We start from the raw sequence: 22756 nt of genomic DNA, 5'->3' as shown, positions 1-22756 counted from the left end.
CAGGTGTGGAGGGCACTATTCATTTAACAAACTAAATAATATTAGACCTAGACCTCGCAGGTCTAACTCCACTTAAGACACGAATATTGATAGTACATTATCAATTTACCACTGATGAATCCCGTGGGCCCTCTTCAAATTGGGCACCAGAACCAAACTGTATTGAAGCCTCTCTGAGGGAATGCAATGCAATGCCTTCGAATCCAGACTGATGCCCAACAGAACCAATTCGCCGATAAAATGTTGCAATGCGAAGTTCACAATACTACTTGAGCCAATTTGCTACATTACTGGTCAGTGAAATAGGAAACCTAAAGCAGAATTTGAAATGAAATATAATGAAATTTCAACAGATTAGTTATAGTTTATAGTTTATGGGATTATCAATTTTTTTGCTTTTTGTTTTGGGCAATTCAATTTTTTTATTATTCAAATTAATGATGGGCTGATTCAACCTTCTAACAATTTCTTTACTGAAAAAACAATGTCAAGGAACCAATGTTAACATACTATTGTAACTATCTCTGATGTCTCTGAAAGCATCACAATCCAAAATGAAATGGTTTTCCCATTCCACTGCCCCAGAAATGCAAAAAGTGCACACCCATTCTTCCCAAGCTCTTTTAGGTCTTTTCCACCTATTTTCGCATAGTAATTGATGTGAGTTAATTCTTAATTGAGCAATAAGAATCTTTGTTCTCCATAGAATGCTGCTATCTTCAATGTAATTTTTTTTATTGGAAATGACATGTGGGGTTAAATTCTTGAACATAATACTTCTTTCTAACAAAAGAAGAAAGAAGAAAGAAGAAATAAAAAAATACTTCCAAAAATAAATACTGGTAGTGATAATACTTATATACTTTTGTTTTGTAAGAGAAAATAAAAAAAAGTTCATATGATTATTGAAACAAATTTGTGTTGCAACCCAGCATCTAGCCCGAAAATTTAGAAATGGAAAAGTATGGCCATTCATTTTCCAAACAATTCAGTGCATTCTATCCAATGTAAGTTATCCAAGTAGTTTTTCATTTATCAAAAGGAGTTGTTTTTAGTGCGATTTTTTGGACTCTTTGCTGTGGGTAAAAAATTTGAGGTGAAATTTTGATTTGTGTTATTTAAACTGGTTTTTTGACTGTATATATGGATTCAGCACCCTCAAAAACCCTTAGGACCACTTCAATTATGCATGGGTTGCCCATCAAACTTGTGATTTCAATAAATTCCTACAGGATTTTAGAGAAATTAGTCTAGAAAACCCCACTTGAAAAACTTCCCAAAAATTTCACTAAAAACAACTGGTTATCAAAATATTAAAGCCCCATTTCAAAATAGACAAATGTAATTATTAACTTACTCGAGTAATAATTTTAAACTACAAAAATAAAAACCAGATTCTACCCAAAAACGAGAAACTTAACAGACATACTAAGTCATAATAGGTTATATATCAAAATATTATTATAAAATATAAATTAGTTTTATTATATTAAAAAAATTCGTTGAAAAACGGACACTAAAAGTAATGCTATGGAAAATATTTTCATGTGCGTGCGGAATGGTGTTTATCAACGGTGTACGAAATAACTTCGCAAATTTATTGAATTATGAATTTAGATTCGTTGTACGATGGCGACGCTGATAAATTGATCTAGGCTCCACCGCAAATTAAGAATATATAAATAAATGATATCTCTATACGCTTCTAGTCGGTCGCCGCAATGACAATAAACAAAAGCTTGTCTCGCGGTGTGATGACAATAATGTCCCATCATGCCACACGGTATAATGTCAAATGATTTTTAATGGTTGAAATGGATTTACTATTATTGATAATTTTTGGTTATCTCAAATTTTAAAATTTGATTGTTTTTAAGGTAAAAAAATTTATTATAATTTAGTTGTTAAATTAGTAGTGAGTATAGTTATTTCTTTGTTATTAGCAAATGCATGTTGATTCATTATTTTATTCAAGGAAAATTAAGCCACCTGAAATAACTTGCTAGTAGGTAAAGAGCAGTATTTCACTCTTTCTCGATGTTTCTGAGTATTATTCAAAAAAAGACCACACCATCTAAAATAACCTACTAATCAGTAAAAATACTATTTCACTCCTTCTAAATACCTCTAGATATTAAGCCTCTAACCTCTTTGTTTAACTTTCCCAAATTTTATTCTAGTAAATACCTCTGGATATTAATCCTCTTTGTTTAACTTTCCCAAATTTTCTGCTGGATACCGGGAGAGGCATCTAGCCTTCAACCTCTTTGTTTCACTTTCCCAAATTTTCTGCTGGATACCGGGAGAGGCATCTAGCCTTCAACCTCTTTGTTTCACTTTCCCAAATTTTCTATGATGATAGAATTTACGTGGCCTGTTTAACTACGTGAATTTTTACAGTCGGCCAACGTACACCATATTTAGTACGAACCTCTTACAACGTTACGTATCAATTTACGACGCTGTCCGGATCAAACCGATCCATTCAGAGCGATTTGGCATCTAGGTCTTTTGACCGACATATTTCTTTGAATAGAATAGCATCAGAAGAGGGCCAAGAGCCATGATGCTATAAGAAGTGACAGACCGAACGCAGAGCCATCAGCCTTAGCGTCCTCTCCACGCCATTATTATTCCATCGGTCCACGGCCTCACTGTTCAGTTGTTCATTTCTCTGTAACAATGATTCCCGAGGTTCACCCAGATGTGCCAGACTTGGCAGGGTGTGTTGGAATCGACAATAAGTTCTGCAAGGACTCGGCCATGGCATTGACGGTTTGGATGAAATCCCTGGTGTTTAGTTGCAGCGGCTTCACTGTGTACGATCCGAGCGGGAATCTTGTCTTTAGAGTGGACAACTATTGTTCCGATCCCAAGAACGAAATCCTTCTCATGGACGACAGAGGAATGGTTCTCCTTACAATTCGTCGCAAGGTATAACATATCTCTAACTGTCCCTCCATTCTTTGCTTTTCCTGTAACCGAGTACAATTGAATCTATGAAGTTTTCGAAATGTCAGTGAAATGTATTATTGTATGTGAAACAGAGGTTGAGTCTGCATAACGAATGGCAAGGTTTCTTGGGAGAATTCCAAGACGCCCAGAAGCCACTGTTTGTCATGAGAAGGGCGCCGTCTCTGCTACTTCCCACAAATAATTTGGGAGAAGTGTACCTGGGTGCTTTCGATAAAAGCAAGCAGAAGCAGGACTCTGACTACCATATCGAAGGATGTTATGCCGAACGTTCCTTCACCATTTTCAACAGCTCTGGAAACTTAGTTGCAGAGGTCTGTTTAACCTAAATTCTTGTCCCCAGGTCCTGTATATCCAAACTATTTTGCAGTGTGTTAATTCAAAGCTATGACAATACTTGTGACTTTGCAGGGTAAGCCAAAGCAGGTGAGATCTGATCAGATAAAGCTTGGAGGAGATGTTTTCAATCTGTCGGTGCAGCCCGGCTACGACCAAGCTTTTGTTATGGGATTGATTATCATTTTAGATCAGATCATGCCGTCTGATTGATCTGACGTTGTCAATTCCATGGATTACCGGAGTTGAGGATCATATTTTAGTTTTTCCTCCGTTCTTGGCATTATAACTTGCCAAATTGCATGGAAGAGGAATGTGTTTTAGTTTTCCTCTCTGAGGCAGTAATGAAGGAGACCCCCACCGTTCTGACATGCCAAATATTGAAGAGCATGCGAGCCATGCTCCTGGTGATTCCTGCATGAGTACAGTGAGTTTTGATGGAATGATTGTATAGTGATTTTTGATCGAAATATACCCTTGCATATGTTGTTTTTCCCAGAAAGTGCAGTAAACTAGCTCATTCACACCTCGGACAAGGATCCGTTCCCCTTAGCCGTTAACCTCTAGCATTTTTAGAAAAGCACAACTCTGCTTGTCCAAAAAAAAATGCCGTTCATTCAACTCTCCTAATAGCAAATTTTAATCCCGAGTTTAACGAAATGAGTACGGAAGAAGTTTTTATAGAAAATTATAATCGCAAATTTAGAGAAATAAGGAGTACGGGGTGATGTGAATTGTCCTTTTTACAGTTCAAAATGTTTAGATGGACACTGATTCCGTGTAATTAGTGTTTTGACAAAATTACAACTCAATTTTTATGTAACGACTGTTTTTCAAATTATAATTTTCCTATCCAATTGAAAATGTATAAACAAAACTATAAATTATTTTTTTTTTACAGTGACGAGTGCATAAGTATATCACTTCATTTACTATGAGTTTTTCTTAAAACTTGCTCTAAATTACTTACAATCCGTTGTCTCTGACCAAAACAATTTTCAAACCATATGCATACTTAATCAAATTTTCATGTCAAATTTTGCAAAATCACTATTCGGCTGAATATTGACTACAACTTTGTTTCAAACTATATGCATACTTAATTATATTTTCACCTGTAATGAACTAGGACCAAAGGCGATCCACATAGATAGGGTGTTCTTTTCTATTTTCTAGTATAGAAGATTAACCTTGCAGATGTGTGTTCCATTTTCTTGGTTTTATATGCAGAACCAGCGAAGTAAGCAGATTCTATGGTTTCATATCCTATAGCAACAGAGCGAGTAGCAAAGGTTTAACCATAATTCATTGATGGCCCGTAATGCTGCCTCACCCCTATTCCTCGAAGAATCCATAGCTCTTGCGCGCACAGTTTCACCTTGCGTGGGGACAGTTGGATGCGGGTATCTGTCTTTCTATCGACCCACCAGTCCCAGTGCCAGTCTGTTTCCCCGCCAAGTCAAATTTGGGAAAATGAGTGTTTGGTTGAATATGGATTATAACTAATTAAATAAATTTTATTTTTAAATACATAATAATTAGTACAATAATATAAATTAAATAGTTTAATATAAATTAAATAGTTTTTAAATCAAATAATTACTAAATACAAATAGATAATAATAATTAGCATAAAAAACTTACTTCATAATACATGTCATATTGTTAAAATTAAAAAAAAATTATAGAACTATAAATTTATTTAAAAAAATTATTATTATTATTAATGTATAACTTAAATATATATACATTTTAAATAATATAGAAGCAGAGTTACTTTTTTACCATGAAAATGTTTAATTTGTAAATAATAGGATTTCTTCTAATACTATGGCTTATCAATATCACATATCCAAAAAACCATAACTAATTTGATATATGATCTTTTTTTTTAATAATCAATTCAATTAAAAGATGAAAAATAATATAACTACATTATAGAGAAATCTTAACTTTTACTTTTACTAAACAAAAAATATTTTAGAATATTCCATAAAAATTAAATTGTAATTTAATTAAAATTAGACAAAATCTATTTCAAAATAAACATACCTATTAACCTAAAAATTGATTTAACTTCAAGAAAAATAATTTAGATATTTAAATTTTAAATATTATAAATATTAAATATTTATATTTTAAATATTATAAAATATTTAAATTTTAAATATTTTAAATATAGATATTTTAAATTTTAAATTTTAAATATTATAAAGTGATAATAGTGGAGTAGTTAATATGGCACCAAAAGTGTAAAATATTGTTTATTGAATATGCATGCATTCTTATTAATTTTTTATGTTATAGTCTAAATTTTTAAGTTTTGTATATTTTATTATTGGTATATGTATTATATTTTATTTTATATATTTTAAATTGTAATTTTTTTGGAATACGATGCCAATTTTTTTTATGAGATAATGAATTTGTATTGTTTAAAATATGTTTTGAATATATTTTGTGGAGATTACAAAATTCAGACTTATCATTTTAAAAAAATTTCATTAAATAGAAAATTGAAGTTCTCAATGAGGCTCAGTAAAATAAAAATTGAAGTTGTTGGTTGTGATACCCCGAACATTTTAAATATTTTGTTGTAATTCTTTTATTTACCATATTTATTTACAGACTAAAGGATGATGGTTATTTGAATTAAAGAGTACTTTTTTTAATTATTGGCCATGGAAATGTTTCTTTAAGCTTTTAAAAGAAACTGGAAACTTCCGAGGAGGGAAGTTGGAAACAGGCACTTGCTGGAAAGCAACCCTAACTACCTCCCCTAACTGAAAACACCCCAAAGAAAAGGAGGTGAGGGGAGGAAAAACCGTGCTAAAAAGTCAGACGATAAGGAGAGGATGCTAAGTCTGGTAATGACCAGATAGCATGCACTTGGTGTGCAGCATACTTGCAGAGGTTAGTGACCTTGCAAGAGAGCTCGGGGGTAGATACAGTCGAGGAGGACGTATCTCATGGTTGGGCGGACAGAAGACAAATAACAACGTTGGAGCACCTTCCCAAAGGGGTGTACTGTTTTTCTTGCAGAAGTCAGGTGAGTGAGCTATTCTAGAAACCCGAAGTTACTGTATTAAGAGAATATAATTCGATGTATTCGTAATAGTTAAGAACTGTGGAATTCATTTGTTGTTATCTGGGAAACTGTAAATTACTGAGTAAAGAGAATAACACTTGATGTGCTCAAATAGTTAAAGAGTTGTGGATTCTTTGTGTTTATCGGGAAACTGTGGTAGAAAATCAAAACAGAAGGGACAAATGGTACTTAGGGAGGGGTTTGTTAAACCCTGTAGAATGGTGTTTCTGTCTGTAGTGCAATAAAACGTTAAACTTGCTATAGTTTCAAATGGAACTCGAGAGGTAAAGCTTAAATACATTAAGCGATAAACATAGAATTTAAATCTGTCTGGGGAATAATCGAAAGAGTTAAATTGTATGGGCAAAGAACCAGATTGCATGTTGATCTTACCATGCGTGTTAATGGTTACAATGGTTTGAAGTAAACCCTGATACATTAAAGTTGATGTGGCTATATCATTCCTTGAATTCGGAAGATCAGGGCTGTAACTCTACTCGACTCATTTCTGGTGAGGGTAGTGCCCTACTGAACTAGAAAACAGATGCAGTAGCTTGTACCTTATAGGGAGAACAGGGGATTCTGTTGAGTATTCCTAGAGGAAGAGGGATACTTGTAGAGGTAAATTCTTAGCTGTTAGGACAAATGGAAAATTGCGCTTCCTGCAATGGTTTCAAACCGATTAAATCAGAAATTCTTGACTCGGTTACCCTAGTGGTAGACCTTAAACTTCTGACTGGAGTCAGAACCGTTCAAGAAGGTTCAGGGTATTAACAAAAAAAAAGAAACATAAGGGATGATAATTACGAACGCAGGAGAATTAATTAAACACGCAGCAAGTCCTTAACTTCCTTACTATAATAGAAAACAAACACCCTGCTATGTAAAGCAATTGCAACCATGTAGCACGTAGAAGTTTAGCAAATAAATTCATATGTAGAAAACAGCAATGACTGCCTCTCAAACTTACAGGAACCCACAAATACCTGAAGCAACCATGTACAGTAATAATTTGATAAACGAAGTCATTCAACCTCGGATAATCCATTCAGGCACATTCTCAATTAACAATCTAAGAACTAGTATCATTACAGGCACGAAAGGAAGCATAATAGTTATAAGTGTATATATATAAACCCTCGACCAGGGGACGATTACATTGTCATAGATGCATAAGATTAAACAGAAAACAAAACCTTACAGTTCCTACATAGTAAAAATGCTAAATAGCGAAAGACTAAGACTATAGACCAATCATTGTTTACCATAGCAACAGAGTCCTTCTTAGAACATGGGCGAACAATAAAACCTTGAGTTTAGCAAAACCATGGCAGTAAGGCGAGAGCCAGATTATATTACAAGTTTAGAAGTAGTGAGGGAATTACTCCAAGCGGTCCCAAACCAGGACCACCGAGAGCCCTCAGTAAAAAAAAAAAAACAGTAACTCTATCTAGCACCATCCGAGCCTACGCCTGTGATTTAAAACAACAATAATAGGCAAGAACTATATCTCCAAAAGAAAACTGGAGCATAATTTCCAGACAAATTATGGAAACCCTTCCTTATTTTGGCTCAAAAACCTTTCATTCGCGCAGAACTCTTACTCGGAGTAAAAGCGTCCAGCTCGACCTCGTAAGAGGGTTGCCTGGAAGAAAACGTCCAGAATCCGCAGTTTCTTTCCTTTCCCCCTGCGAACAGAATCACTGAGATTAGCACGGGAAATGAAAACCAACCAAAATGCAATACTCATAACAATCAGAGGAAAAGAAATCATTAACCTGGTTGAGGACTGAGCTGTCCAAGTGCCGGGAAAGTTTGAGCCTGCGTCGTGACCTCAGTGGTTACCATTCGGCCGCATGAAGCACTTACAGTGCAAAGGAGACACCAGAGAACAGAACCAAACACCAAAGGCAAAGGAGAGAATGATGCATTTCCTTGGTGAGGCAGTGGAATACCCTCCTCGAAGAAGCCAGGCCGTTGGATCAGCATCCCTTCTCCTTCACTGTCGATGGGGTGGAGAACCCAAGGCCACAGACTCTGAGAAGTCATCTGCCGCGCCACATCAAGCCGAACAGAGCAGTGGTTAATGCGACGTGGTGGATTATAATACCAAGAGGATTACAATGTAATCTTTATAGTGTGGAAGGACAGTGTAATAAAACACAATGTAATTGCTCTCAATTTTAAAAAGGGTTCGATATCAATGCAGCTGGAAACACACACCATAAAGTGGATCGGGAGTTAAACACAAGACAGTGCCAAGGGTGACACATCAACAGTAATAAATACGCATGTAGTGAAACTTAGTTAGATGGTTGAAACTTGTATGTTGAATGGTTATGGTTAAGGGTTCGTAATTTACTTAATTTTTTCTTTTACTTTGTAGAAGTGTGGGTTAGGAGCGTCACAAGTGGTATTAGAGCTAAGTTTCAATACTGTGACCTCTGGGACAACACCGGAACAAATTTAACAAAAATGAGTGGGAACAAACACAGCAAAATTATTACAATTTTGCAGTCACAATTTTATTTATGTTTACAAGAAAATAGTTAATATGCTAACTTCTCTTCTGGTTCCATTTTAGGCTAAGACAAAGGAAAACAACAGAGAGACAGCAGATAGTAAGTATGCGAAGGGCTGGCAGCGCTCTGCAAAGATCTGTAGTAGGCTAGGGACCTGAAACAAACCCTGGGGATAACCCAGATTTATGGGTACAACTTGGCAAGGAGACACGCAACACGAACCTTGTAATATTAGAGATGGTACAGGAACTGAAGAATGAAATGGCTCGATTACGATAGGATAATTCACGACTAACGATGGAACAAGAAAGGATTCTAAGAAGTCTATCTAACATACAGAACCAACCACCAGCTAATCGCAGTGTAGAACAACAGAGGATGTCAGAGGAACAGAACCATCATACAGATCCTGAAGGGTCGAAAGAGAGGGAGGAACGATCTGATAATGTGTCTAAATAGCAAACCTGAAAAAGGCAATGGATAGAGTTGTAGGGAGAATTTCGTAAGATTAAACCTCCACACTTTGACGGGGAACAGGAGGAAGCAGCTGAGGCATGGTTAATAAACATGAATAAATACTTCCAGCTGTATGAATATGATCATAACCTGAAGGCACGATTAGCCATCTTCCAATTACAGGGGAAAGCAACCCTGTGGTGGGAAGAAGTTAAGATCGTAAAGGGAGTAAGCGAACAGACCATAACTTGGGAGAAATTTCAAAGGTACTTCAAAGAAAAATAGCTGACCGAGCATCTCTACGATGAAAAGGCAAGGGAATTCCACGACTTGCGGTTGGGGCAGTAGACAATGGACGAATTTATCACCCGTTTTACTTCCCTGCTTCACTACGTGCCTTATATTAGAGAAGAAAAAACTAAGGTGCAAAGATTTATTAGTAGTTTACCCTTGTATATGCGGGAAAGGATTGAGTTTGACAATCCAAAGATGATAGATGAAGCTATCCGAAAAGCCAGGATCTGTTACCAGCAGAATAAACAGAAAGGAGAAGCTCCAAGTAAAAGATGGAATGAGAAAAGAGGCAATAAGACAGCTGGGAACAGTAAAGGAAATCATTGTGGTGGAAGCAAGGGAATTGGCAAGGGACAGAACAACAAAACTATACAGAGAGGCTCATTCAAATCCAAGCCAACCAGTGAGTCCAGAGTTAGCGAGCAGCCTGCAAGATTGGACAGTGAAGGGATAGCCAGACCCCCAGTACAGTGTTGGGGTTGTGGAGGGCCTCACTATGTCAAAAACTGTCCGCAGCGAAAGGGAACCAAACAGTTATCCCAAATCCATGAAGCATTGACAGTTGGTGATGTGGGACGTAGCGTACCAAGGATTAATGCAGCCCTGGATGATCGTCAGGCGGAGTACTAACCGACCATGGTGGAATTTGAAGGTAAAATTTCAGACCTTACTGTAGCTGTTTTAATTGACCCTGGAGCCACATTAAGTTATATTAGTCCAAAGGTAGTAGAACATTTTAAACTACAACCTGTTAAATTCAAGAATCCGTGGCTAATACAGCTGGCTACAAGGGCCAAGAGGCAAGTGCTAGAAAAAGTGAATAACTGCCCTTTAACAATAGCAGGGCAGCCAGTAGTGGCAGATCTAAATTTGCTTCCCCTTGGTTCATATGATGTTCTGATCGGTATGGACTGGTTAGAAAAGCATTGGTCATTGGTGAACTGCACAAAAATACTATTTATTATAGGGATGAACTTGGAGAGAGGCAAGAGATGCAAGGAATTAAATGGCCAGTGCAGGTTCGGCCAATAACTGCATCCTAGTTAGCAAAATGCATCAGGAAGGGATGTCAGATTTATGCCATCCAGGTGGGCTATGCTGATTGAAAGGATAAAACAACGACGTTGGATAACATCCCTGTAATACAAGAATTTGTGGATGTGTTTCTAGAAGAGATTCCCGAACTGCCACCTAAGACGGATATAGACTTTACCATCGAATTGATACCAGGGGCAGCACTGGTATCTTGAGCACCCTATAGAATGAGTGTACCTAAGTTAACAGAGTTAAAAATGCAGCTACAGGAACTGTTGGACAAAAAATATATTCGCCCTAGTGTATCCCCGTGGGGAGCCCCGGTGTTATTCGTCAACAAAAAAGACGGAACCCTTCGCATGTGTATAGATTATCGTTAGCTGAACAAGCTAACAATAAAAAACAAGTATCCTTTACCTCGGATTCATGAACTTTTCGATCAAGTGAAAGGTGCAATAGTGTTCTCCAAGATCGATTTGCGATCAGGTTACCACCAAATCATGATTAAGGAGGAAGACATAGCTAAAACAACTTTTAGAACAAGGTATGGGCATTACGAGTTTGTGGTGCTACCCTTTGGGTTAACCAACGCCCCTACCACTTTCATGTGCTTAATGAACAACGTATTTCATTGATATTTGGACAGCTTTGTGCTGATATCCATCGATGATATACTGATATACTCCCTCACTAGGGAAGAGCACAAGGAACACCTTAGATTGGTGCTACAAACCCTCCGAGAACACCAGTTGTATGCTAAGTTCAGCAAGTGCGATTTCTTCAAGGAAGAAATGCAGTATTTAGGCCATATAATCACAAAATAAGGGATCACAGTGGACCCTGAAAAGATAAGGACCATAATGGAATGGCCCGTACCAAAAGATGTAGCAGACATCAGGTCCTTTTGGGATTAGTCGGTTATTATAGACGAATTGTGGAAGAATTCTCAAGAGTAGCGTATCCTATCACCTCCTTACATAAGAAGGGAAGAGCATTCAAATGGACCCCAGAATGTCAAAGAAGCTTTGAGCAGCTTAAGCATCTTCTCACCACAACACCCATTTTGAGTATAGCTGATCCTAATAAGGACTATGTGGTGTGCACTGAGGCAAGCAAGGAAGGCGTGGGAGGTGTGTTGATGAAAGAAGGAATAATGATTGCTTATGAATCAAGGAAACTAAAGGAGCATGAGCAGAAGTATTCTGCTTATGACTTAGAATTGGCAGCCGTCATACACGATTTGAAGATGTGGCGACATTATCTCATGGGGAGGAAATTTTTATTACTGACAGACCACCACAGTCTGACCAATTATTTTAGCCATCCCACTTTAAATTCGAGACAAGCACGTTGGGCAGATTTCCTAAGTGGGTTTGACTTCGATATTAAACACTTGAAGGGGAGAGAAAACCGGGTTGCTGACACCTTAAGTCAGAAGGTACAATGTTTGTATGAAATCTCCTTCAATGAATGGAAAAATCCCTTCGAGGAAATGATAAAAAAGGCAGCAGAAGAAGATGCTGAATACCAGCAAATAAAACAGCAGGTACAACAGTTCACCAGCGAGAAGAATCTGCAAGGATATGAAGTAGATGATGCTGAAATGCTGCATTACAAAAGAGGCTATATGTACCTAGTCAAAACAGTCTTAAAAATCTGATTTTGGATGAATTTCACATCAGTCACTATGCTGGCCACCCAGGGTATCAGAAAATGATCACTGCGCTTCGAAAGGAGTACTATTGGCCAGGAATGAAGAAGAATGTAGCCGAGTATTTAGCGTGGTGTTTGGAGTGCCAACAAATTAAAGCGGAGCATCAGCATCCAGCAGGGCTATTACAACCCTTACCCATTCCGGAATGGAAATGGGAAACCATTTCTATGGATTTCATAATAGGGCTGCCCAGGACAAAGAAGAATAACGATTCTATTATGGTGGTGGTAGACAAATTGAGTAAAGCAACACATTTTATACGTATGCAATCCACCTACAGGGCTATGCAGATTGCCCATATCTTCATGCAGAATGTGTTTAAATTGCATGGACTCCCAAAGACGATAATTTCAGATCGTGACGTGAAATTCATGTCGGCCTTTTGCAAGACATTATTTGCAGAATTGGAGACACAGCTAAATTTCAATACAGCATACCACCCCCAGACCGACGGAAAAATAGAGTGAGTGAACCAGGTGGTAGAAGACATGTTAAGAACCTATGTAATGCAGAAACCAATGCAGTGGGAGGAGTATTTACACTTAGTTGAATTTGCATACAACAACGGGTATCATACCTCGTTACGAATGAGTCCCTTTGAGGTCCTGTACAGGCCAAAATGCTGCACCCACTCAAGTTGGGGTGGACCTGAGGAAAAATTAAGATTAGGGCCAGAAATGCTCAAGGAAATGGAGGATATGGTGAAAAGGGTACGCGCTAATTTAAAGGCTGCACAGGATAGGAAAAAGAGTTTTGCTGACCGGAAGAGGAGGTTCAAAGAATACCAAGTCGGTGACCATGTTTATGTGAGGATCCAAGCCAGAAAGAGTACATTACAATGGAGCGGGTGTGCCAAGTTGGCACCTTGATATTATGGACCATTCCAGGTCTTGGCAAGAATTGGGCCAGTGGCTTACCGGCTCACCCTGCCAAGTCACATCCAGGTCCACAATGTCTTCCATGTCTCTGTATTAAAAAAATACGTTTATGACCCTAAACATGTGATCATATGGCAGGATATACAGGTAAGGATTAATTCCAGTAGACCAAACTAAAAGTTTACTTTAAAAGAAACTGATTTGGAATATTGCTGGTTCCAGGTCGAACCGGAAGGAGAAGTCTTGGTCGAGCCGCTGAGCATCCTCGACCGGAGAGAAGTACAGCTGTGGAAGCAAGCTATTACCCAAGTTAAAGTGCAGTGGTAGCACTTTGGGCCTGACGAGGCCACCTGGGAAGATGAAGAGCTTATGAAAAAGGCTTACCTGGAACTGTTCATAACAAGAGGACATCGAGACGATGTCCAATCTCAGGAGGGTGAAATGTGATACCCCGGAACATTGTAAATATTTTACTGTAACTCTTTTATTTACCATATTTATTTACAAACTAAAGGATGATGGTTATTTGAATTAAAGAATACTTTTTTTAATTATTGCCCATGGAAATGTTTCTTTAAGCTTTTAAAAGAAACTGGCAACTTCTGAGGAGGGAAGTTGGAAACAGGCAGTTGCTGGAAAGAAACCCTAAATGCCTCCCTTAACTGAAAACACCCCAAAGAAAAGGAGGTGAGGGGAGGAAAAACCGTGCTGAAAAGTCAGACGGTAAGGAGAGGATGCTAAGTCTGGTAATGACCAGATAGCATGCACGTGGTGTGCAACGTACTTGCAGAGGTTAATGACCTTGCAAGAGAGCTCGGGGGTAGATACAGTCGAGGAGGACGTATCCCATGGTTGGGCGGACAGAAGACAGATAACAACGCTGGAGCACCTTCCCAAAGGGGTGTACTATTTTTCTTGCAGAAGTCAGGTAAGTGAGCTATTCTGGAAACCTGAAGTTACTGTATTGAGAGAATATAATTCGATGAATTCGTAATAGTTAAGAACTGTGGAATTCATTTGTTGTTATCTGGGAAACTATAAATTAATGAGTAAAGAGAATAACACTTGATGTGCTTAAATAGTTAAAGAGCTATGGATTCTTTGGGTTTATTGGGAAACTGTGGTAGAAAATCAAAACAGAAGGGACAAATGGTACTCAGAGAGGGGCTCGTTAAACCCTGTAGAACGGTGCTTCTGTCTGTAGTGCAATATAATGTTAAACTTGCTATAGTTACAAATGGAACCTTAGAGGCAAAGCTTAAATACATTAAGTGATAAACATATAATTTAAATCTGTCTGGGGTATAAATCGAAAGAGTTAAATTGAATGGGCAAAGAACCACATTGCATGTTGATATTACCATGTGTGTTAACGGTTACAACGGTTTGAAGTAAACCCTGATACATTAAAGTTTATGTGGCTATATAATTCCTTGAATTCGGAAGATCAGGTTTGTATCTCTACTCAACTCATTTCTGGTGACGGTAGTGCCCTACTGAACTAGAAAACAGATGCAGTAGCTCATACCTTATAGGGAGAACAGGGGATTCTGTTGATTATTCTTAGAGGAAGACGGATACTTGTAGAGGTAAATTCTTAGCTGTTAGGACAAATGGAAAACTGTGCTTCCTGTAATGGTTTCATTCCAATTGAATCAGAAATTCTTGACTCAATTACCCTAGTGGTAGACCTTAAACTTCTGACTGGAGTCAAAACCATTCAAGAAGGTTCATGGTATTAACAAAAATAAAAAACATAAGGGATGATAATTACTGACGCAGGAGAATTAGTTAAAACATGAAACAAGTCCTTAACTTCCTTACTATAATAGAAAACAAATACCATGCTATGTAAAGTAATTGCAACCATGTCGCACGCAGAATTTTAGCAAATAAATTCATATGTAGAAAACAACAATGACTGCCTGTCAAAATTACAGGAACCCACAAATACCTGAAGCAACCCCGTATAGTAATAATTCGATAAACGAAGTCAATCAACCTCGGATAATCCTTCCGGGCACATGCTCAATTAACAATCTCAGAACTAGTATCATTACATGCACGAAAGGAAGCATAATAGTTATAAGTGTATATATATAAACCCTCGACCACGGGACGATTACATTGTCATTGATGCATAAGATTAAACAGAAAACAAAACCTTACAGTTCCTACATAGTAAAAATGCTAAATATTGAAAGACTAGGACTGGAGACCAATCATTGTTTACCAGAGCAACAGAGTCCTTCTTAGAACATGGGCGAACAATAAAACCCTGACAGTAAGGCGAGAGCCAGATTATATTACAACTTTAGAAGTAGTGATGGAATTACTCCAAGCGGTCCCAAACCAGGACCACCGAGAGCCCTCAATAAAAAAAAAACAGTAACTCTATCTAGCACCATCCAGGCCTACACCTGTGATTTTAAACAACAATAATAGGCAAGATTTGTATCTCCAAAAGAAAACTGGAGCATAATTTTCAGACAAACTATGGAAACGCTTCCTTATTTTGGCTCAAAAACCTTTCATTCGCGCAGAACGCTTACCCGGAGTAAAACCGTCCAGCTCGACATCGTAAGAGCATTGCCTAGAAGAAAACGTCCAGAATCCGCAGCTTCTTCCCTCTCCCCCTGTGAATAGAATCACTGAGATTAGCACGGGGAATGAAAACCAACCAAAATGAAATACTCATAAAAATCAGAGGAAAAGAAATCATTAACCTAGTTGAGGACTGAGCTATCCAAGTGCCGGGAAAGTTTGAGACTGCAACGTGACCTCAGTGGTTACCATTCGGCCGCATGAAGCACTTACAGTGCAAAGGAGACACCAGAGAACAGAACCAAACGCCAAAGGCAAAGGAGAGAACGATGCATTTCCTCGGTGAGGCGGTCGAATACCCTCCTCGAAGAAGCGAGGCCGTTGGATCAGCATCCCTTCTCCTTCGCCGTCGATGGGGTGGAGAACCCAAGGCCGCAGACTCCGAGAACTCATCTACCGCGCCACATCAAGCCGGACAGAGCAGTGGTTAATGCGACGTGGTGGATTATAATACCAAGAGGATTACAATGTAATCTTTATAGTGCGGAAGGACAGTGTAATAAAACACAATGAAATTACTGTCAATTTTAAAAAGGGTTCGATATCAATGCACCTAGAAACACACACCATAAAGTGGATCGGGAGTTAAACCCAAGACAATGCCAAGGGTGACACATCAGCAGTAATAAATACGCATGTAGTGAAACTTAGATGGTTGAAACTTGTATGTTGAATGGTTATGGTTAAGGGTTGGTAATTTAATTAATCTTTTCTTTTACTGTGTAGAAGTTTGGGTTAGGAGAGTCACATTGGTATATAGCAAGGTATTTTATGGAAAGGAAAATTTTTATACCATTTTGTTTATGGAAATAAAAAATTAGGAGATATTTTATGCAAAAGGTTTCGAAAGTGGAAAGGATGTGGAAAAACTGAATAATTTAATTATATTTTGAATGTGGTTAAATGAAATAAAAAAGTGAAGTATTTCTTTTATGATGAAATATTTTACATATAAATATATATTTAATTTACGGAGGAGAAATTTTTTATACCATTTAGTTTATGGAAATAAAAAGTTACAAGAATAAGAAATTTTATGAAGAAAGTTTCGAAAGGAAAAAGATTTCAAAATTTTACATAACCCATTTAGGTTCAATTTAGAGGGATTATATTTCTTAGAGCATATTTTTTTTTAATAGTGTAAAATTTGTAAAATTTGTAAAATGATTTATATTTGAGAGATAAAATATTTTAACCGTTCTCTTCGATAATTCTTTTATCTTTATTTTTAATATGATTGGTCTATAAAATGAACTTTGATTTCTTATAGTAGCATATAGACTCTACAAAGGTTTTATGGGCAAATATTTATAGGTTATTGTTGAATTGTTTCGTAGATTCTTAACTGAGCTTAGTGTTATCCAAGTGTGTAATCATTATCTAATATCACCCACCTTGATCGTCATCTTAATTTTATCATTCCCATATATTTTCAAGAATCTACAAAAAAATAGGTAATAACTTATTAAAAAGAAAAATCAATATTTGTAAAACATGTTCATATTTTTAATCAATATTTTGTTTAATTAATAAAATAAATACGAACTCTTTTATCATTTGATGGAGCTTGGTCAAAATTCTCTGCATGTAATATAATAGAAAATACATATCATGGAAACATAGGTAACATAATAGCCAAGTTGATACTAAAATTATTAATTCAAAATAAATATAAATGATTTTTTAGTGTTTAATTTGCAATAAATATAAGTGGAATGTAAGAAAAAAATATGCAACAACTAATCCTTTTGAATGACATAGCATAGTGTTGATGGTGCTGGACCCGCCAACATTCAGGGGATCACCCCGGTATGAAGTCCCAACTAGACCTCACACCGTTTGGCATAGGAGTCCCGTCCAATATGATGGCCCGATTGCCATTATCTTAAGGACTTGCCTCAACTCTTTCTTGTCAGCATAGGAGAGCGGTCTGCTTTCTCTTTGAGAAATGAGATTCGGTTGCCTGGTGAGTGGAAGTGTCACTTGTGTCAATAGTTATTTCACTATAGAGGGAGAGGGCAAGAGTGAGTCCCATGTTGGTTGGGAGAAGTCTCAACTCTTCTAGGAACACACAACACAACAGGACGTGCAAAAATTTCGACAAAGAAGTCCACACGGATGTGGAATTTACAAAACACAACAGAAGATAACACGTACAACACTTAGCGGATTAGTCCACACAAGTGCAACGGTTGTTACAACAAGTTTTATGTGAAAGGTCTGTCTGATGTCCGGGAAGGTACCCACCACAAGTGAGACAGCGTTAACAACATATACAACACATTTTCATTAATAGATTATGTATTACAACAAGTGAAATAGTTAAAATGTGAAACATAGGTTAAAGCAACATGAATCACAAGTGTTTAATATTAGTCAAGTACAATAGTTACAATACATGTGTGAAAACATGTTGGCTTGTTAGTAGACTTCTTAATTAAGGGAAAGTTCCAAGACACATCGTTACACCATACATCACTAACCTCGTGAGTGGGGCATTAGAGCCGCTACTTATTCCTCAAAGAAAAGATTACACTCTCTTGGCTATGTGGGAGGAGCCGAGGTGAAACAAAGTCCTTTGCATGTGCAAATGAGGGGGTATTTATAGCCAAGGGTGAAACTAACCCTTGTGGTTGTTCGACTACCCTCATGACTGTTTGACTTCCATGAATTTTTGAGTTTACATGACTCTTTGTAAAATAAGTCGGTCTCTTGGACTTCCACGTTACGTTACATTGATAGAGAGTATGGCCCACAATAGAGATGTGGATGACATGACTCAACATGACAGTGCTTATACATCCGTGCTCCTGCAAGTGTGCATGTCAAGTTGTAGTGTTGTTGGGTGATGGATTTCCTCATGGTGTGTCACAGCATCACCTCCGCATGGAAAAGTGCGTGGAATCTTCAATGGTCATTGGTTCTCTTGATGTTTCTTTTGCATGTTGCTCCTTGCATGTATGTTGGAAGGCTTGACAGGTTCATCTGTTCGCGAAAGGTGCATGTTCGTTCGTTCATTCGTCCGTGAGAACATCTTGCATGTTTTCTCATCTGTCCATCTGTGAACACATCTCTTTGCATCCATTGTTTGTTCGTCCATTGGTGAACCTGTCCTTTTTCATGTGCTCCCCTTCATTCATCCAGTTTGTTGTCGCACCGTGTTTTTTTGTGTACCTATTCCTGCAGTCACTCATGACGAGATGACATCAAATCCAGAAACCTCCTAGTCTACCATGATACATGACCATTTTGGATGCATGTGACTTGGAGAGGCAACAAGGTTGCAAGGCCGGTTGAGGCTCTGGGAACTACTAATGAAAATTGCAAAAGAGTCACTTGGTGATGGAGATGGGCGATCCAGATCGACATTGACTGTCTGTGAGGTATGGCCCAGCTTGAGGTAAAAACTGCACAATTTTTTAGGGGAACAGTCCAGGCTGCAAGAAGGCTAGACTGGGAAAATCTGCACAGCTTTTGGAACAAGCGGGCAAAGAGGCTTGGCAGCAGAAACTGCGCAATTGTTTGGAGGAACAGGCTGGGATGTAGGGAGGCTTGGTAGGCAGAAATTATGTAAGTTTTTGGAGGAACTGGCCTGGAGCCTGGCAACCAAAACTGTGCAATTCCTGGAGCGAACTAGTAATTGTTTGCTGGGTCACTGGTAGTAGAAACTGCGAAATTCCTGAGGGGAACTAGCAGTCAGCTACTGGGAGCTTGGCAACAGAAACTGCACAATTCCTAGAGGGAACTGGTTGTCTGCTACTGGGAGCTGCTAGAGAGAGAAATTGCACTGATGTTGGGAGGCCAACCTATTGATCATCTCTGCGCAATTTCTAAGCTGAGCGGACTGCTGGGCAGCTGAGGGCCTGCTCATGAAAAATGCACAATTTTCTAGATGAGCAGCTGGTCGACTGTCGGGAGGGCTGGCTAGAATAATTGCGCAGTTTCATAAGAGAGACAAGGATGGGCACTGGGTGTCTGTCTGATCTGTTTACGCAATTTTCTCATTCTGCAGAGCGGGAAATGCTTGTAGCCTCTGAGCAATTTTTCAGGGGAATCAGTCCTGGGGTGGCTGGCGGTTGAAACACTCTGATTGACCAGCATGGAGACTGATTGATTTTCTTGCGGGCAGTGCAGCTTGAAATGACTTGCTTGGTGCTCCTACACTATTGTGGGTGACAATCGATCGAGTCGATGGCGAAGTGATGGTCCGGCTGTCAGAGGGGAGTCTGGTCATCATAACTTCAACAAAATGTCTAAGTGTGTGAATGAGTGAAAGATTCATATGTGATCTTGCAACACACACTTGCATGAGTCGATGAAGAGATGAATCAAACCATCCATACACATATGTACAACATAACTGACCAACGGTGTAGGCGACAAGCGTGACACTTGTGATTGATCGTTGGTCGACCGTGATGAAACTTGCGTGATACTATATGTGACTCCATGTGTGAGTGTGATAGATGTTTTCAAAGCGAACACAACAAGTACATGTGAAGCAAAGACTTTGAGCATAACCAGAGCAAGGTTGCAAGCATGACTTTGACATCAACATGCAAGACTTGGTGAAATGAAAAAGCAAGGCGAATGCAAGGACTCATACGAGCTCATAGATTGAACCCAAGTGTGTGCAGTCATCAGGTGAAACTCTCAACGGAGGCTCCAAAATTGGGTGCAGGGAAACATTTTGGAGGGTGGTTGTAGCCGCTACAACACTTGGTGACACACTGGTAGAATTCTAACCTCTCTTTTTTGGTTCATTGACAACACATGTCCTTGGTCTTTTGGGGAGTATTGAATCATTGTGTGGGTTACTTCAGCTTCCCAATTTACACCATGGACATACATGGTTCACCTTTTCCCAACTCAGTCAAACACAATCAAAAGTTCAACTTGATCACAATGTTTTGAATCCATCAAGAGTAGTTTAGCTCGCGTGTTGAAGATTTTTAGAGTATAATTTTTCATCTCTGGTGTTACTCTGCTACCAGTAGGGCTCGACAGTACCTCGGCCGAGACATGGAGGAACACACTCATTGATCCATTGCTAGTGAGCCTGGTCAGTACCCCAGTGGAGTTTCATGCTTCACCTCTCTGCGCAGGAAGCCTTTCTCTTCTTTCGTATTTGTATTTTTCAAGAGACTGTGCATAGGCACTTATATATTTTTTGGGTGGAAGAGGGATCTTAACCTATTGAGAGTAGAAGAGGTTATTCCTTCAGATAAGCATGCAATAACTCTAACATAGGTTTGCTAGTTTAGATTTTCCAATTCTTTGTTTCTTCTAGTTGGATGAGCTTGAACAAACAGAGCAGAAGGTTGAGTGTAGTCATGAATCTTCCTAGTGTGGACATAGGCTCGTAGCTGGACCAAAACTTCCCTTGCATATGGCTCGTATTTTCTGTTAGGAATTCATCATCTGAAGGTTGTAACCAAGCACAGAGAAGAAAGACACAAGATTGGCCAAGTGTTGCAGTGTCACAAGTCTCTTCATATTTCAACCACATACTATATTCAAAATATAGGATGTAGTAGTAGGCATCACTTATTTCTAGAAATAAAAATAGTTATATATCAAGCAAACAAAATGAACATAAACAAAAATAGCAAGCAGAACAAACAAAGTGAAAACAAAGATAGTAAGCAAAGAAAACAATATGAAAACAATAGGCAGCAAGCAGACTATATACATGGCATGGGGCGCAACCTGGCCTACTATAAGTAATGCTTGAGATATTGGTTGTTGATAGGAAGGTTGTCAACCCTCCTGTCACATGATTGTAGACAACCTGTCTGTGTGCCAAGTTTCACATGGAATAGTATAAGTCCACCGGGTTCCACTACCAGAACTTGGTGGCATTCCAAAAGACCTTTAAGTGAAGATGACACCATTGCTTCATATACTGCATGCAACATAGGCTCAGATGATGGAACGGGGTATTTTTTTATTCTGGGAGCGGTTCAAGTTCATGAAATCAATGCATAAGTGTATTTCCCCAGATTTCTTACGCGTTGAATTTAAATTAGAAACCCAAGTATGATGACGAACTTTGCAAGTAATCTAATCATCCAAAATCTTAGTCAAATTTTTCTGTATAAGGAGTTCAAACGACATATGTATTCTACCTGGCCTTTGCTGCAATGGCTTGGCTCCTCCTTTACCTAGAATCTCGTGTTGGATTTGTCGCATGTAGTGTCTATTCAGGTCATCGTCTGCCCATGTAGACACATCCTGGTACTATTTTATCAAGCGATCAAGGAATTGTCGATGATGCATTGTGTATTTCGTACCGAGACTGGCTACCTTCAGATCGTGATTGGTTCCCAGGTTGTTATGTTCGTCTGTAGCGGTGGACCTGTGGGTTTTGTTGTTTCTTTGCCCTCGATAGAATTTCTGCAAAGCATAGATCTTTTTTAGGGAAATCACACCGTTGGGGGTTGGATTGCCTTTGCTTCCCTCAGCTACATTTTTCAGGGGTTGCTCGTGCTTACCTTCATTAGTTGTTATGTCCTTGAAAGCATCAATATTGTCCGCAGGGTGTAGTATCACTTTGAGTGTGACCACGTTGAGGTTGATGGTCCTTTGTAAGCTCAACACCCAGAAACGTTGTTTGTGAACTCGAACTTCAACCAGCTTAAAATCATGCATTTTCTGTTATTTTGGGTGACTAAGATACACCTAGTCCTTGAGCTATCATGTGTCTTTGATTCATCAAAATCCATGGCCCACATCTTGTCTGTATATGGACCATTTGGCATGCTAGTACTACTAATGCTATTGTTGCTACTACTACTATTGGTACAATGCACTGTACATGTTTCATTCCCATCAATTGGGCAAGGAAGGAGTCCCA

General features: G+C 38.4%; 1 protein-coding gene across 1 annotated transcript; it reads left to right on the top strand.

The window, feature by feature from the left end:
- Positions 1-2559: 2559 nt before the first annotated feature.
- LOC149158635 (protein LURP-one-related 5-like) lies at positions 2560-4166 on the top strand. The gene is made up of 3 exons (XM_089433345.1): positions 2560-2934; positions 3048-3287; positions 3385-4166. Exons 1-3 carry the CDS (start codon positions 2683-2685, stop codon positions 3520-3522), a joined length of 630 nt encoding a protein of 209 aa, XP_089289471.1. The 5' UTR covers positions 2560-2682; the 3' UTR covers positions 3523-4166.
- The last annotated feature ends 18590 nt before the right edge of the window (positions 4167-22756 follow it).

Source organism: Pinus tabuliformis, chromosome 5_2 (genome assembly GCF_031772625.1).
Source record: "Pinus tabuliformis cultivar Carrire ecotype Pingquan chromosome 5_2, CPIR1, whole genome shotgun sequence".
Lineage (NCBI taxonomy): Eukaryota > Viridiplantae > Streptophyta > Pinopsida > Pinales > Pinaceae > Pinus > Pinus tabuliformis.
Note: the sequence above shows the minus strand (reverse complement) of the source record. Positions and strands in the feature narration are given on the sequence as shown.

Coding starts and splice junctions, on each gene's coding strand:
- LOC149158635 (XM_089433345.1), top strand. CDS start 2,683: ATGATTCCCGAGGTTCACCCAGATGTGCCAGACTTGGCAGGGTGTGTT. Junction 2,935..3,047: donor TCCTTACAATTCGTCGCAAG/GTATAACATATC, acceptor TATGTGAAACAG/AGGTTGAGTCTGCATAACGA. Junction 3,288..3,384: donor CTGGAAACTTAGTTGCAGAG/GTCTGTTTAACC, acceptor GTGACTTTGCAG/GGTAAGCCAAAGCAGGTGAG.